Source organism: Aplidium turbinatum, chromosome 3 (genome assembly GCF_918807975.1).
Source record: "Aplidium turbinatum chromosome 3, kaAplTurb1.1, whole genome shotgun sequence".
NCBI lineage: Eukaryota > Metazoa > Chordata > Ascidiacea > Aplousobranchia > Polyclinidae > Aplidium > Aplidium turbinatum.
The window spans coordinates 2,677,832-2,690,969 of record NC_137474.1 but is presented as its reverse complement, the minus strand read 5'-3'; the positions used below and the strand labels follow the sequence as shown (position 1 = coordinate 2,690,969).

The 13,138-nt window shown below is 36.1% G+C and overlaps 1 protein-coding gene across 1 annotated transcript; it reads left to right on the top strand.

Annotated features, from left to right (window-relative positions):
- The first annotated feature begins 4,985 nt into the window (after window positions 1–4,985).
- Window positions 4,986–11,752, top strand: LOC145767475 (uncharacterized). Its single transcript, XM_082579302.1, has 4 exons — window positions 4,986–5,225; window positions 6,329–6,458; window positions 7,408–7,490; window positions 10,622–11,752. The coding sequence occupies exons 1-4, from the start codon at window positions 5,021–5,023 to the stop codon at window positions 10,711–10,713; spliced, it is 510 nt and encodes a 169-aa protein (XP_082435428.1). The 5' UTR covers window positions 4,986–5,020; the 3' UTR covers window positions 10,714–11,752.
- The last annotated feature ends 1,386 nt before the right edge of the window (window positions 11,753–13,138 follow it).

Sequence of the window (13,138 nt, the reverse complement as noted above, 5' to 3'; positions counted from 1 at the left end):
TCAATCAAAAGTCCAGTAAAAGCTGCTAAGCCAGTTAAAAACTGATAGTTTGTGGAAATACTTTTTGAACTAAAAAAAAGCCTTTTTGAGAGCTTAATCCTGGTAGTTTCGCATAATAATTGTACTGTAGAGGCTTTGAACTAGTGACGCAAGCCCTGTCACCGAGATTGACAAAGTAGGCTACAATTTCCGCATGTTGCAGAATTGCTGTCTGTGAAATATTCCATACCTCAGGTGCCGTTAAACAGAGAGCAGACCTTGAAACGTGTTGCTTACGCACACATTCTGAGAGTCGAACCAGCGCCGTCAGATCTTGCAATTTTTGGTACTCAAAGTCGGATTTAACAATTGAGCAATTGGAGTGGATTATATAAAAGTTACTTTAATTTGGGAGAAATACTTTCGTTTTTTGTGATATACATTTGACCAATAAGAACAACATTGCTGTTTTGTAACAGGTTTATTAAACTGCTCTTAACTATGCTACCAATGTGGGATGTGTATTGTTTTTCTTTACATAAATATTTTTTTAACTTGCAACTTATATTGTTTTCCAATACGTCTTATTGTTATGCTCAATATCACCGTATGAGGGCAGTACAAAGTTTTGTTTGTCAAAGCGGATGGACTCAACGTTTGTTATGACGTCATAAATTATTGGTTGATTCAAAGATTGGAAAGAAAACATACTGCTGTATTATGACATGTTACAATATCGAAAATTATTTCAACTTTTTGCAAACTCTATTTATTTTTATACTCATTGCAACAGGCTTTCAAACTATTGTTCGTCTATTGAATTAAAGAGAACTCCATCTTGCTATTTATAAAGTTGTTTTATTATGACTACGTCATATCTTCCGATGATAACCAAAGTGTTTTTGCAATACAAACCCGATTCTGCATTCAAATGGTGAAGAGTTTAAACATTTCATGTTTAAATTATTCAAAAATAGAATTGCTTCATTTGATTGAAATGCACGATATTTATTTACCACATTTGTTATGTTTACCACAGTTGTTATGTTCACCACAGTTGTTATGTTCACCACAGTTGCTATGTTTACCACACCTATTATGTTTACCGTTCTTGTTATGTTTACCGCACCTGTTATGTTTACCACATCTATTGGGCTTACCACAGTTATGTTTACCACATTTTTTTATTCCAGTTGTTATGTGCTGGATAGTTTTTCTGTCTGCCCAAAGCCAGTATTTCACGCTTGTAAAGATCTCTTTCCAGGTTGCGATAATGTTACAACATGATTTTTTAAATAAAAGTTTTTAAATAGCCGGAACTTAATTAGAACCCAATAAGTAGAATATCTTGATGAGAAGTTGCCATTTAAACTGGGGTAAGCAAAGTTTAAAAGCTTGTGGTTACAAAAACAATCTGGCAATGTTGATTACAAATTTCACGTTCTCTATGGATATGCAGTGTCATAAAACTGCTTTGAACAACATTTTTTTGCGGTATTGCATCATCGTTTATAGCAGTCAGGATTTGAAATATGTTGGCATTCTTATTGTCAGGTTGACATCAGAGGGTCTACGCGGGCACTGGGTTAATCTTTGCAATCTTATGCGCCAAAATAAGCCTAATCAATAAACATTTTCAGGAAGCGACCCCTAGACCCTCTACATTAAATTGTATTTTTTTTACTCAACCTTTTTGTCTCTTTATCCACTTTTTTAATGCTTAGTTGAAACCAAGTTGGTCTGCTCTAGATGTTTTTCAAAGGTCGCTTTTGTTCAGGTTAACGCAGCGACAAGAACCGGAACATACGTAGGTTGCAGTGAGTGTTTTACAGTGCAGATGCGGTAGTTTACGAAACTTTATAAAGACAAATTCAATTTCATTGCTGATTTAAATCCGTTCAATAAGTGCCAAGTTTTATACAGGAACAAAATTCAACGCCTTCTTTGCAAGGATGTTGGCATTAATTTACAGAAAGTTGAATTCACCCCATAAAATTAGACAAACAAAGAAAAAAAACAAAGCCTTCATGTTAGGAAAAGGTTTGATCAAAGAAAGTCCTTGATATGTTTGAAACCGGTCATATGTAGGGCCGGATTGTGAGGGCTGATGGTGATGCAGCCCCAGCCCCACCAAAAAAAATTTGACTAAGAGTAATTGACGTGTTTGCAGAAAAAATTTTGGGCAAAAAACCCAGGCCACTTATTATAATAATTGGAAACTTCACTTTGCCATTTTCGATGACCGGGCCAGCGCCAGTGGTTCAAAGCCTCTACAGGTATTCAAAGACTGTCCCAAGCGAAAATAAAGATTCAAAACCAACAAAGTTGGGCTGATGAAGTAAAGCAGACGATAACGCGTGACCGAAAGCTGTCAAAAGCAATGAGAAAAATAATAAATAGATATCGAGTTTAATGGGAGCGTGGAATTTGGTCCTTACCTCCCTTAGCATACGCCTATAAAATTATAAACACTATAAAAGAGCACATTGGTCGGCTTCAAATCGTTTATATACAGTACAGTAACGTAGTAGCTGGTGAAAGTAAAGGTTACTGCCATACTCAGTTATTGAGCCTTGAGAAACGACAAGATAAGGTTCTTATCACACTATTCCTTCGGCACTAACGAGAGTAGGGTGGCCAGTTCCTTTCTCTCGGCTGCTTTTCTTTCAACAACTACACCCACCCAATTTATTACGCCCTGGGTTAGGCAAAGGTGAGCGGTGTCTATCAACAACTAGATTTAGCCGGGAGTCGAACCAGGATTGCATTATTAGAAAGCCAACACCTTGTCCGCTAATCCTATAGGCCCGTTTTAAAAGTAAATTTGATTGCGGGTAATAAAATAATACAATCATAGTAAAACTTGAGTTCATGAAGATAATACTCCGTTACGCGTACTCCTTGACGAATACATTGTTTATGGCACGCCACCGTGTTACAGTCACAAAAAAAAAATTAAAAAATTAGCTTGTGGTTACTATAAATAACTTCATAAGGGTTAGGTTGTTATGTTCACACAAATGGCAATTAAACACAAAATGTTTTTGTTAGTTGGGTTGTTAATTTTTTCGTCGTGTAAAAGTAATAAAATTTATGTTTTTTTGGGTTTTTTAAACGAAAGCACCGACTCATATCATTGCATGACAAGATTCGTTGGTTCGTGCTTTTAGTTGTCGACGTTTTGCAACACATGCACAAAGCAGAAATTCTATAAATGTTTTTTCGTAGGAATTTGCAACACAAAATCTATGCAAGAGATGAAGTTTCGCTTTTAACAGCATGATCGTTGTTTACTTCACAATGTAAATACAAACAACTTGTTTTAGTCTGATGCTGCGAGTTCGCTGTGGTAGTAGCGGTTTGGACTAGCTTTCGGAAAACAATTCCCTAGTTATTTGCAATGAAGAATGTGTTGGAGCCAGAGTTTAAAATCTGTATCCGCAGCTGATGGTGCTAAGTGTTGGAGAGGTATTTCAGCCTTCAGCGTTGACCGCACTTCTGCCTATTGCCTTTGTTTGCAAATAATTATGTCGCTCTAACATTTTGTGTCACAATCAATCGCTAACATTTGACTGGTTGAGAAAAATGTCTTAAAGTTTGCAGGAAAAACCTGCAAACAGAAAGCAGGTAACATGAGAATCGTATTGAGTTGAACATATTGACAAAAAACTAATAACAGAATAAATTCAAACGTTTTCAGCAAACTTTGGACTTTCGTCAAAATGTAATCTACTTTGACAGAGGTAAAAGCATCTTAACGACGAGCAGAGGGTCATTGGTTCGGCTCCCAGTAATCTCTCCCTTGAAGTTAGGCTACACAGAGTGGTGACAAGTCAGGTTTGGAGTTCGTAACTTGACTTAATTCTGTTTCTCTTTGAATCCTGCTTGGTGGATTGTTGTGGACCATCTAATGGTGACGTAGAAGAGGTTTGTTTATCCGAGCAGCTGTCGCGCTGACTCATAACATAATGCGCTCTTCTGGTGTGAACTAAGTTGAACTATCAGAAAGTGTTTCATTTGATATTTGTCGTTTCGACCATTCAAATTTTTTATCACCTGAAACACTGTGTAATATTTTAGCTTAGTTTGCACCAAAAGAACGATTCGTGTTATTGAACTAAATGCCTGGTGAACATCCTCATTCAATTTTTTCTCGCGCTAACTGTTAAGTGAGGTAAATCCCTGTTAAGGTTTGTTGAGTTGGAGTGACCGACTTTTGCTTGTGGTTAATTGAGTTAACGTACTGCAGGACTATGACCGAATAATCGGCCAATTAAGCAAAAGATAGCTCAACGGCAAATAATTGAGCCATAAATCTACAAAACAAACCTTTCAAAGTTTCCTGAATCTCCGTGGGATAACTTAGGCGGAAAAAGGAATGAAAGCGATGTAGAATAAATCTTTCGGTTATCCTGATGGCCACTTCAAAAAGGGTGTGGTAACTGCTGTACTGTGTTTTCCGGAAGGGGTTTGTAGCAAAAATTGATAGCGGTAGATAAGTGTTTTGTTGGGACTCAAGTTGTCAACCTCTTAGTGGTGAGCCCTGGTAATTGATTCTTGCAATCAAGCGAATGACAACAAATCGAGATAAAGTCATAAGCAAGAAGAAGAAGTGTTTCGTCATAAGGCTGGACCCGTCAGCATTGCATCAGCACTAGTTCAAGGCACAGATTGTCGACCGCCAGTTTTGCAAGTCGATTAAATTCTTGCTGTTGTGATTGCAATGGATGTATACCACTACCAGTATAACATTGTCATAATGGACGTATAGGCCTACTAAGCCATATATTTTATTTTGAGTCCATTATGACAACGTAGCCTCCAATATCTTCATTGTAATCTCATACACGATTCTCTGCGTTTTTTGTTGTTGTTTTAGACCAAATTAACAGAACTCCATGCTGAATTATTTAGGTTTTCTTTGTTTACTTGTTCATTGTATTTTCTCTCTGTTTCTAACTTTGTTTTTTTATGTTTACATATGACAAATCATTTGCAGGATAATATTCTGTAACTTTTTGAGCTTAACCGGCATACCAGGATGAGTTCAGTAAAGTTTTTCGTAGTGACATTATGTTTATTGGTTGCATTAACACAAGGACTGAACTGCTTGAGCGGCTTTGAACTGTACAGAGGCAAATCTGGGAATTCTATATTCAAGGAATGGAATGAAACGGAATGCAGCACAACCGTTCCCCATGCATGCATGCGAGGAAAAGGGAATTTTATGGCTTCAACTGTTAATTGTAAGTGACAGTATCGTTATTTGCCATTTCCGATTGCAGCAGATTATCTATTAGACAACCGCTTTAACTGGTCCAGATCAGATAAAAATCTAGTCAGATCCCCGTACTCGATCTGATGAAGATCTTGACCAGAGAAAGTGGTTGTCTGGGTCGCATCATGGGCTATATACTTCCAAAAGTTTCGATTTTGTAGACATACGTTTAGTGTCGCTCAGTTGAGCCGGTCAATATGTAAATATTACTTTGAAAGATATACGAGTACTGTAAAAAGCATTAGTCTGGTAATTTTACCAGTTTAAACTCGTATTTTCAATCACTATTTAGCTCAGTGGTTCTTAACCTTGTTTCTATCAAGCCCCCCTTCAATAATGGTCATGTGCCTCGCGCCCTCCTAGATTTTAAATAAGTATCAATCCAAAAAATTTGCATTTTTGTCTGTTTATTGTACACATCAGTGAGATACTTGACACTGCTTCGATTTCAAATGCCGTTCCAAGCGACTGGGGCGCATTCCATCATTACTAAGAGTCTAAGAGCATTAAGTAAATAAAACTGTAAAAAAGCAATATGAACAAAAAGTAAAAGTGAAGCAGCGTCGAGAAAATTTGATAAATCTGAAGGAGTTCAGCGCAAAATAGTTTTGTAAAGTTCTGGTCTAACTAATAAAACAAGAATTACTGAATACAATATAAAATAAGATAAAATACAAAATATGACGAACAGCATAGGTCCTAGGACATTACCTACTGTAATAAAAAAAATTGAAATTTTTGTAGAGCTCGCGCCCCCTGAGAGATGCTTCACGCCCCCCTCCCCCGGTTAAGAACCACTGATTTAGCTCATTTGAATTGGGCACTTTTGGACCGTCGACAGTCTAGGGAGAACTTTTAAACCAGGGCCTGGCATGATTTTAGAGGCACGTAACTTTTCCAAGAAGTTCAAACGAGTTCTTTACCGCTGCCCTATCCCACATCTTTCTCTAAAAAGTGCCTTTGAGAAGGCTACGCAAATAGAAATAGTAATTCGCTAGAAATTATAGTACAACAACATTATTCATTGCTTTCAGTCTCTGCATTGCACACAAAATGTTGTCTTTTTTGCAGTCACCGTCTTTAGTGCTGGTTGTGTTGAAGAAGCTTTGTGTCAAGAAAAGTGTGGAACTTTGCTGATTGACTCAATAACCCCGAAAGATGGCGATATGTCGCCATTTTCTCACAATGGGACTAACGTATTGTAAGTTTGTTACACCATTATGTAGAGCACAGTGGTGTAGCATGATGATTTTGTTCACATTTTTAAGCAAACGTAGTCTACTTGTACATAAAAAGTCTTGGGTACAGTTCAACCGAGTGAGCTCCATTGTTTTTTGTACCGGTATGTTTTTAAATACAAGTAGACTAAATAAAAATGTGAGTTGTAGAACTACTTGAGTCGCATTTGTGGAAATTGAGTTATCACCAAAAATATGTTATATGATGGTCAATGCTTGTCACAAAGCAAAATTTTACTTAAAGAAACGGCTTAATTTCGCTGTAACATGCGTTGGTGTATGCATAGAAATATAAGATTAAACAACATTGAAAGAAAATTTGATTTATTTTAAAAGTCGTATTTTAGACTTAAGTAGATCTTCATCTCAGGTCTTCAAATACTTAAAGTTTACTGAAAAAGTGAACCCCCAAAAATGGTCGCGTTAAGTTGGTCCTTTTTGCCATTAATGGAATGTGTAACCACTCTAATAGTTCTGATTGATCTTTCAATTATTGTCCTATTCGGGTTTACGCCTGCTGGTTGAAAATTTAGAGAAAATGGACGGTAAATTAAGGAAGCCAATCTTTGTGTACCTTTAGGCATGCTTTAAAGTGTCCTGTTTAAGACACGACCGTGTGCTTTTGAGCGGTGTTGACCAGCACCCCTTTGGGCGTCGTACCAGGGTATATATATCACTTGGCTATCGAGACTGGTTCCTTTTTCTCAAAATGTTAAAAGTTAAACTGATGGAAGTAAACAAGAGCAAAAAACAGAACTGAAAATTTGTTGTTCCTCATACTAAAACGTAATAAAGTTATCTAATTTCCAAGAAAATCTTCTTTAAATTTAGTGATGAGGAAAGTTACATTTTTGTTGTAAGATATATATGCAGCATCTTAGTTTTAAGTGATGTATTTATATTAATGCTTAGTACATGTGAATTGGTTTGCTGCAAGACGGATTTCTGCAACAACAATACGATAGAGGAGATCAGCGCATTGAATGCTATGAGAGGTAAATTGATGATTTATGCGTTTTTTTTTGTGAAACTTGTTATCAATCATTTATGTTCTTACAATCATGACAAACTCATGGGAGGTCAGGGAGCTTGTTCAACAAGTCTCAGACCGTTTTGGCAGACTTCACACCATTATCAACCTCCTTTATTTTATATTTTTATTTTTTCTACAAAACAAGATCAAAAATAGATTTCCCCCCGAGCACCAAATTATTAAACATGTAGTAAGTCATAACTTTTAGGACGGCATCAAACATAGCGCTGAAAATGAGGAAAACAAAAGAGTGTTGCCGTTCCTTTAAAAAGGCACCTTTCCTGCAAGTGAAGATGCAAACAAAAATTAAGCGAGAAGTGAGCACAACAATAAATTATGCAGAGAGATAACAAGCGGATCTGACACAGCCCTCGAAGCAAATGCGCCTCCGAAACAGTTTGAGAGTAAAAAATGTGTCTTTTTTGGTTAGAGTTGGATAATACTTATTGGTAATGGCAGCCCCACTTTACTTAAAATTTCAGTTAGAATTTGAAAGGTAAACGTTTTGAAGTAATTATAGTGGAGGATGAAAACTGGTTGATAAACCATCGACATAATTGAAGATATTTAGGCCTAAACCATAACTTTGAATATTTTCAATCTTACGCATGCACTTTAGTCTAAATCATTCCTAAACGACAAATGACGTGCAGTTTGCAATAAAAAAAAAGGATTGTCTCAAATAACATGAAAAATATTGTTTGCCAAAATACAGTCATGACTTAGTGATGCTTTCCTGTATGTACCGGAATTTGTTTTTGTGTAACCCCGTACTGTGCAACTTCACGATTTATGGCATTTCAAACTCTATTCAATTTCCGTTTGTTTGACACTTAGTTTGAGGAGCGTACAATGAACGGTTGTTAAAAATGTGCTTCCGGTCTGCATGCCAAGCTTTATATTGGAACCTTAATATGTAGCTCTTTCCAGCTAGGAAAATGCCATTTTCACTTTGTTTTAACATGCAAACGTGCCGTAACTACTTTTCTTAGCTGGGGTTATAACCCAATACATAGTCCCAGAAAAACACGCCATATTTTTGCATAATTTTAACGTCTTCGGACATAGATACTTTGTTGGAAGAATAACACTAAGTTTGTTTTGTTCCATATCATGTAGAATTGATTTTTGAGACCGACACTTTAGTTTTTTGGGCTTTTTATATAGTATATAAAAAGCATAATGAAAACACCAAGTTTCTTGTTCTTGCTCACTCCCTGTTGACAACGTTTCACATTACTCCACTCCCTCCAACTGTGTAACACAGGTCACTCTATTTCTTCTGACGATTTTCAGTCATTTCCTCGTCAGAATCTGCAGGTTTATCATCATACTCATCAAAACAAACACCGAAAACACCAAAACACCAAACAGCAAGTTCTGCAGCCCTATACGCTCACTAAAAAAATTGACTATTAGCAACTTACTGACGTGCTAGCAGAAAAACTTTTAGGCAAAGAGCCAAGGCCACTTATAACAATTGGAAACAATTTGCTGGACACAAGTTTTAAACGAAAAAACTATTAAACTAGTTTTTAAAGTAAAAAACTATAAAAATAATGAGTACTTTTTTCTTACCTGCTTCAATCGATCCAAAATAGAACACTCATGCTTGCCTATTTGATTAAGGTTTTATGGCTGGTTTTTTTGGATATAGTTTCTCCACAAAATAAAGTCGATTAATGGAAAACAATAAAGTTAAACGTAATTTTTCAAAGTAATTGGTCATCAGCATAAATAGGAAACGGGCAACACTCATAGCTAGGGGAGTATATGAAGAGTCCAGGTGCATAACGACCAAACTCCATTATTTGTTATTTTTAAATTTTACCATCTTCCGTAGTGTAAACATCCAAAGCTTTTATGTAGCAGCTTTTTTTTGCGGCAAAACGATCAATATCTCTCAAAATAAGGCTTTAAATTAACAGGGTTCAGCCACAAAACGATCAATCTCAAACTTACTTTTCAGTTTACACGAAAAGTTGGTCTGCTAGTTTGATCGTTTTGCATCTGGACTCTTCATATGTTGCCATCTTTTTAGTTACGGATCTGCTTCAAACAATTATCAAGGCTTCATAGAACCAAGTGACTCTTAGTTTAGCGTTTGTACAATTACGTTAATATACACTATACACTTCAAGTTTTGTCCATGAATTCAATGCAAATGCGGTTATTCTAAATTCTAAAACAATGTTTTTCAATCTTTGCTTAGCCACGAAGCACTTTAAGCATAAAAATAATTTTGCGGAACAATAAATAAATTTTTATAATGATGCAATAAAATAAACAACACAACAACAATTAATTCACTTTCAGTTTTTCTCAGTGCGATATTTGGGTTAGTTTGAATGAGCACAAAGTTAATATTCGGGTAGGAATCGCAGAAAAACAAACGCCAAGCTCTTGTGATTTTGATTTTTGACTGTTGTTTCGTGGAACGCGTCAAACTAACAGATTTCTTGCGGAACACCTGACGATTTTTCACAGAATACCCGTAAAAAATCGGTTGAAAATTACTGCTCTAAAATTTAGATTCCATGGACTCCACGTTCAATCAATCAAACGGTTCATACTTGTCAGTCTCAGGGCTAATACGCGTTTGAATTAAGCAAGTTATATTATATATGCACTGCAACAGCTGCACAATATTCCCATAGTGACAGGGAGACAATGAGACAACTGTACGGTCTACATGTCAATTTCCATCCAAAACTTGGAAGCGTGACAGCGTGACTTAGTGTAACACTGAAGTGTTCCCTTCACTATTATAATTATTGGCATTCAAGAATAGATTATATATTTTTATTGTAGACTGTATAACAGGATTAAAAAGATTTAAAACAGTTTAGTTTTGGAAACTTTATTTTTCTCCTTTCTTTTTAATTTAACAGACTAGCGCTTCAACCAGTCTGTTTTTGAGAGAACCTTTTTAAAACATTTTGTATTTCTTGATAATATAAACATTCTGTACTTTATGCTGTTTTAGAAGATAGCTACTGTAACTTTGCAACATAAGCGATTTTGAAAAGGAAAATGTTAAAAACTTACATCAGACAATCAAAAATTGACGGTTTCTAATTTCTTTATTCAAAGATAATGGAGGATCAGAAAACTTGGGAATGAAGAAGAAATTGCTACTGCTGATTACGTCAATTCCCATTTTCATCCATCGTTTGTTTCAATAGACTTAGGTCACTTCAGAAGAATCTCTATATAAACTTTTTTCACTTTTGAAAACATCCCATTCAAGTCAAGGACGTCCACAATCTCAATCAAGTTGGAAGTTCGATTCCCGCTCAAGACAACTAGGATATGCACCACTGATGATCCCAAACAAAGGTGGAACTCGAATATGGTGTTAATGACATCTACAAATCCCCACATCTTGGTTTATTTGAAAATAATTTGTAAACGTAAAGTGGCAGTTTGACTCTTGTAGTTAAAGGAACATAAACATTTTAACGTTAGCTGCTGACTTTACCGTACAACAAAATGCGTAGGCCTACTTGTAATCGGCAGGCCGTTGTACCAGCTGAGGTTTATCAACCAATCAGAAGACAAGATTTTAATCAGCTGATTGCAGTCATGCGACTCATAAAAATTATAAAGAAAATTAATTAAGCGTTTCGCCGTCGCCAGCGTGGCCTAAAAGGGGAGAGCCAGGGAATAATCGTTTTGATAGCGTGGCTTGGATTCCCATCCATGCCATTACTATTTTTTCTTCTGTAATTACCAACCAAAGTTTAAAGTAAGACTCGACTCTCTGGTTGAGTGCTAGAAGGGTCACAATGACTGCAGTCAGCTGGTTCATAAGAAAAAGTGTTCTGTGTTAAAGTGTCTAGCCTACCGGTCAAAATACCCCATCTACTGCTGCGACCTACAAATTGCAAGTACGCCTACAGTACTGGCCATTAAACACATGATCATGCGTTATGATCAATGTATTGAGGCTTATCAATAAAATAGTAAAAATACTTGAAAAGGTAATGCCAAAAAATTTCCAAACCAAACTCTGCTTACAAATGAAACGACCAACCAATCTGAAATAGATTATTAAGACCATATCAGAAGGCCATGTCGACAAACGTAAACTTCTTTTCTGACATGCCTGTGTGTGAATATTGTTCAAATGTTGTTTATACTGTTTAAATTCTTACTGTTTTCGCTTGATATTGTGATTACTGTTCATCATAATAAAACAATCCACGCAAAGACTCTTGCTTTGCCTATAACAAGTGGAGGCTCAAAGGAAGAATGAAAACTTAAAATTTGAACCTTGTCCACGAGAAAGCAAGAGACCACCTTTGTGTGCAACGTCGAGTCAGCAAAAGTTTTGCAAGATTTAAAAACGCTTCTAAATTATCTATTTGGCCGTACTGATGAGTAGCTATAATCTTTTAGGTATTTTTGCAACAATTTAAACTACATGCTGCTCTGTATCCGGATTGGGGGGGGGGGGGGGGGTCAATTTTGTAAAATTGTTTTTAAAGAACTTTTGTTGACACTTTTTGTTGATAGAACAACATTTTCAAAATTGATTTTCACAAAGTCGTGTTTGATATTTTACAACTGTATCCTTTTAACGACCCTGGCTCAACACATACTGTATAGTATATCTGCTGGTGATGTCTCAAAGCAAAGTTTAGGAGTTGGGCAGTCTGCTTCGTTTGTTGCACCACATTCGGTTGAATATAGGTATCGATCCTTTCCATCCCAGGCTACAGATTAGCTTTTAAACATTGATCCCATGTCTACAAACGTTGAATCAATGTATATAACGATGACTGGCGAGCAATAATATTTATCTGTGTACTAGTGCGGTGAGCCTATTTTTAATCTACAGATCGCTGCAGCCGATGAGGTTTATTAACCAATCAGAAGGCAAGATCTAAATCAGCTGATTGTAGTCATAAAGTATTAGTTTATTACTCAGTCGTTTCTTCTAAGTTACTACATGTAAGAATTCAATGTATTTAAAACTGTTTGCAAATACAAGACTTAGTTTTGAAGAAAATTAGTCAAAGTTCTTCAACTAAATGTAACCAGAACCAGATTAAGATGTAAGATGTAAGGACTTTCAATATCCATTAAAACCCATTTTACTTACATTTTCTGGCTCAGCCTATTTGTTCTCGAGAGCCATTTAGCGGCTGATAATATATGGTATCAAAGTTCAACGGAAATTTTCTTTCATCTGGTTACTGTTCAAGACTTTATGGCTTTTATAGCACTGGCAGCTTATTTGTTTAAACCGAACACGTTCAAAAGGGATTGCTGTAGTCTAAAATAAAAAATGTCCATAGGTTTTCATATTGCTTTTCTGGTAAAACTGATTTCCACTTGTTTTATAAAATGGCTTTCAAAGCTGTGGCATCGTTAAAACGTTTGTTTTATCACAGGTTTAAAACCGTTTCTTAAATGTTATGAGGATTACTCTTAAGCGCCTTGGGTACTACAAACAACTGTGTTCCCTGTGGATGTAGCCTAGCCCTATGGCATCACAATAAATCAAAATGTCAAGAATTTACTCTTTAGGAACAAAATGGTTGAAACGCCTGATTAATCTGATCAAAAAATAAAGAGCCCAAATTATAGATACTAAACTTATGT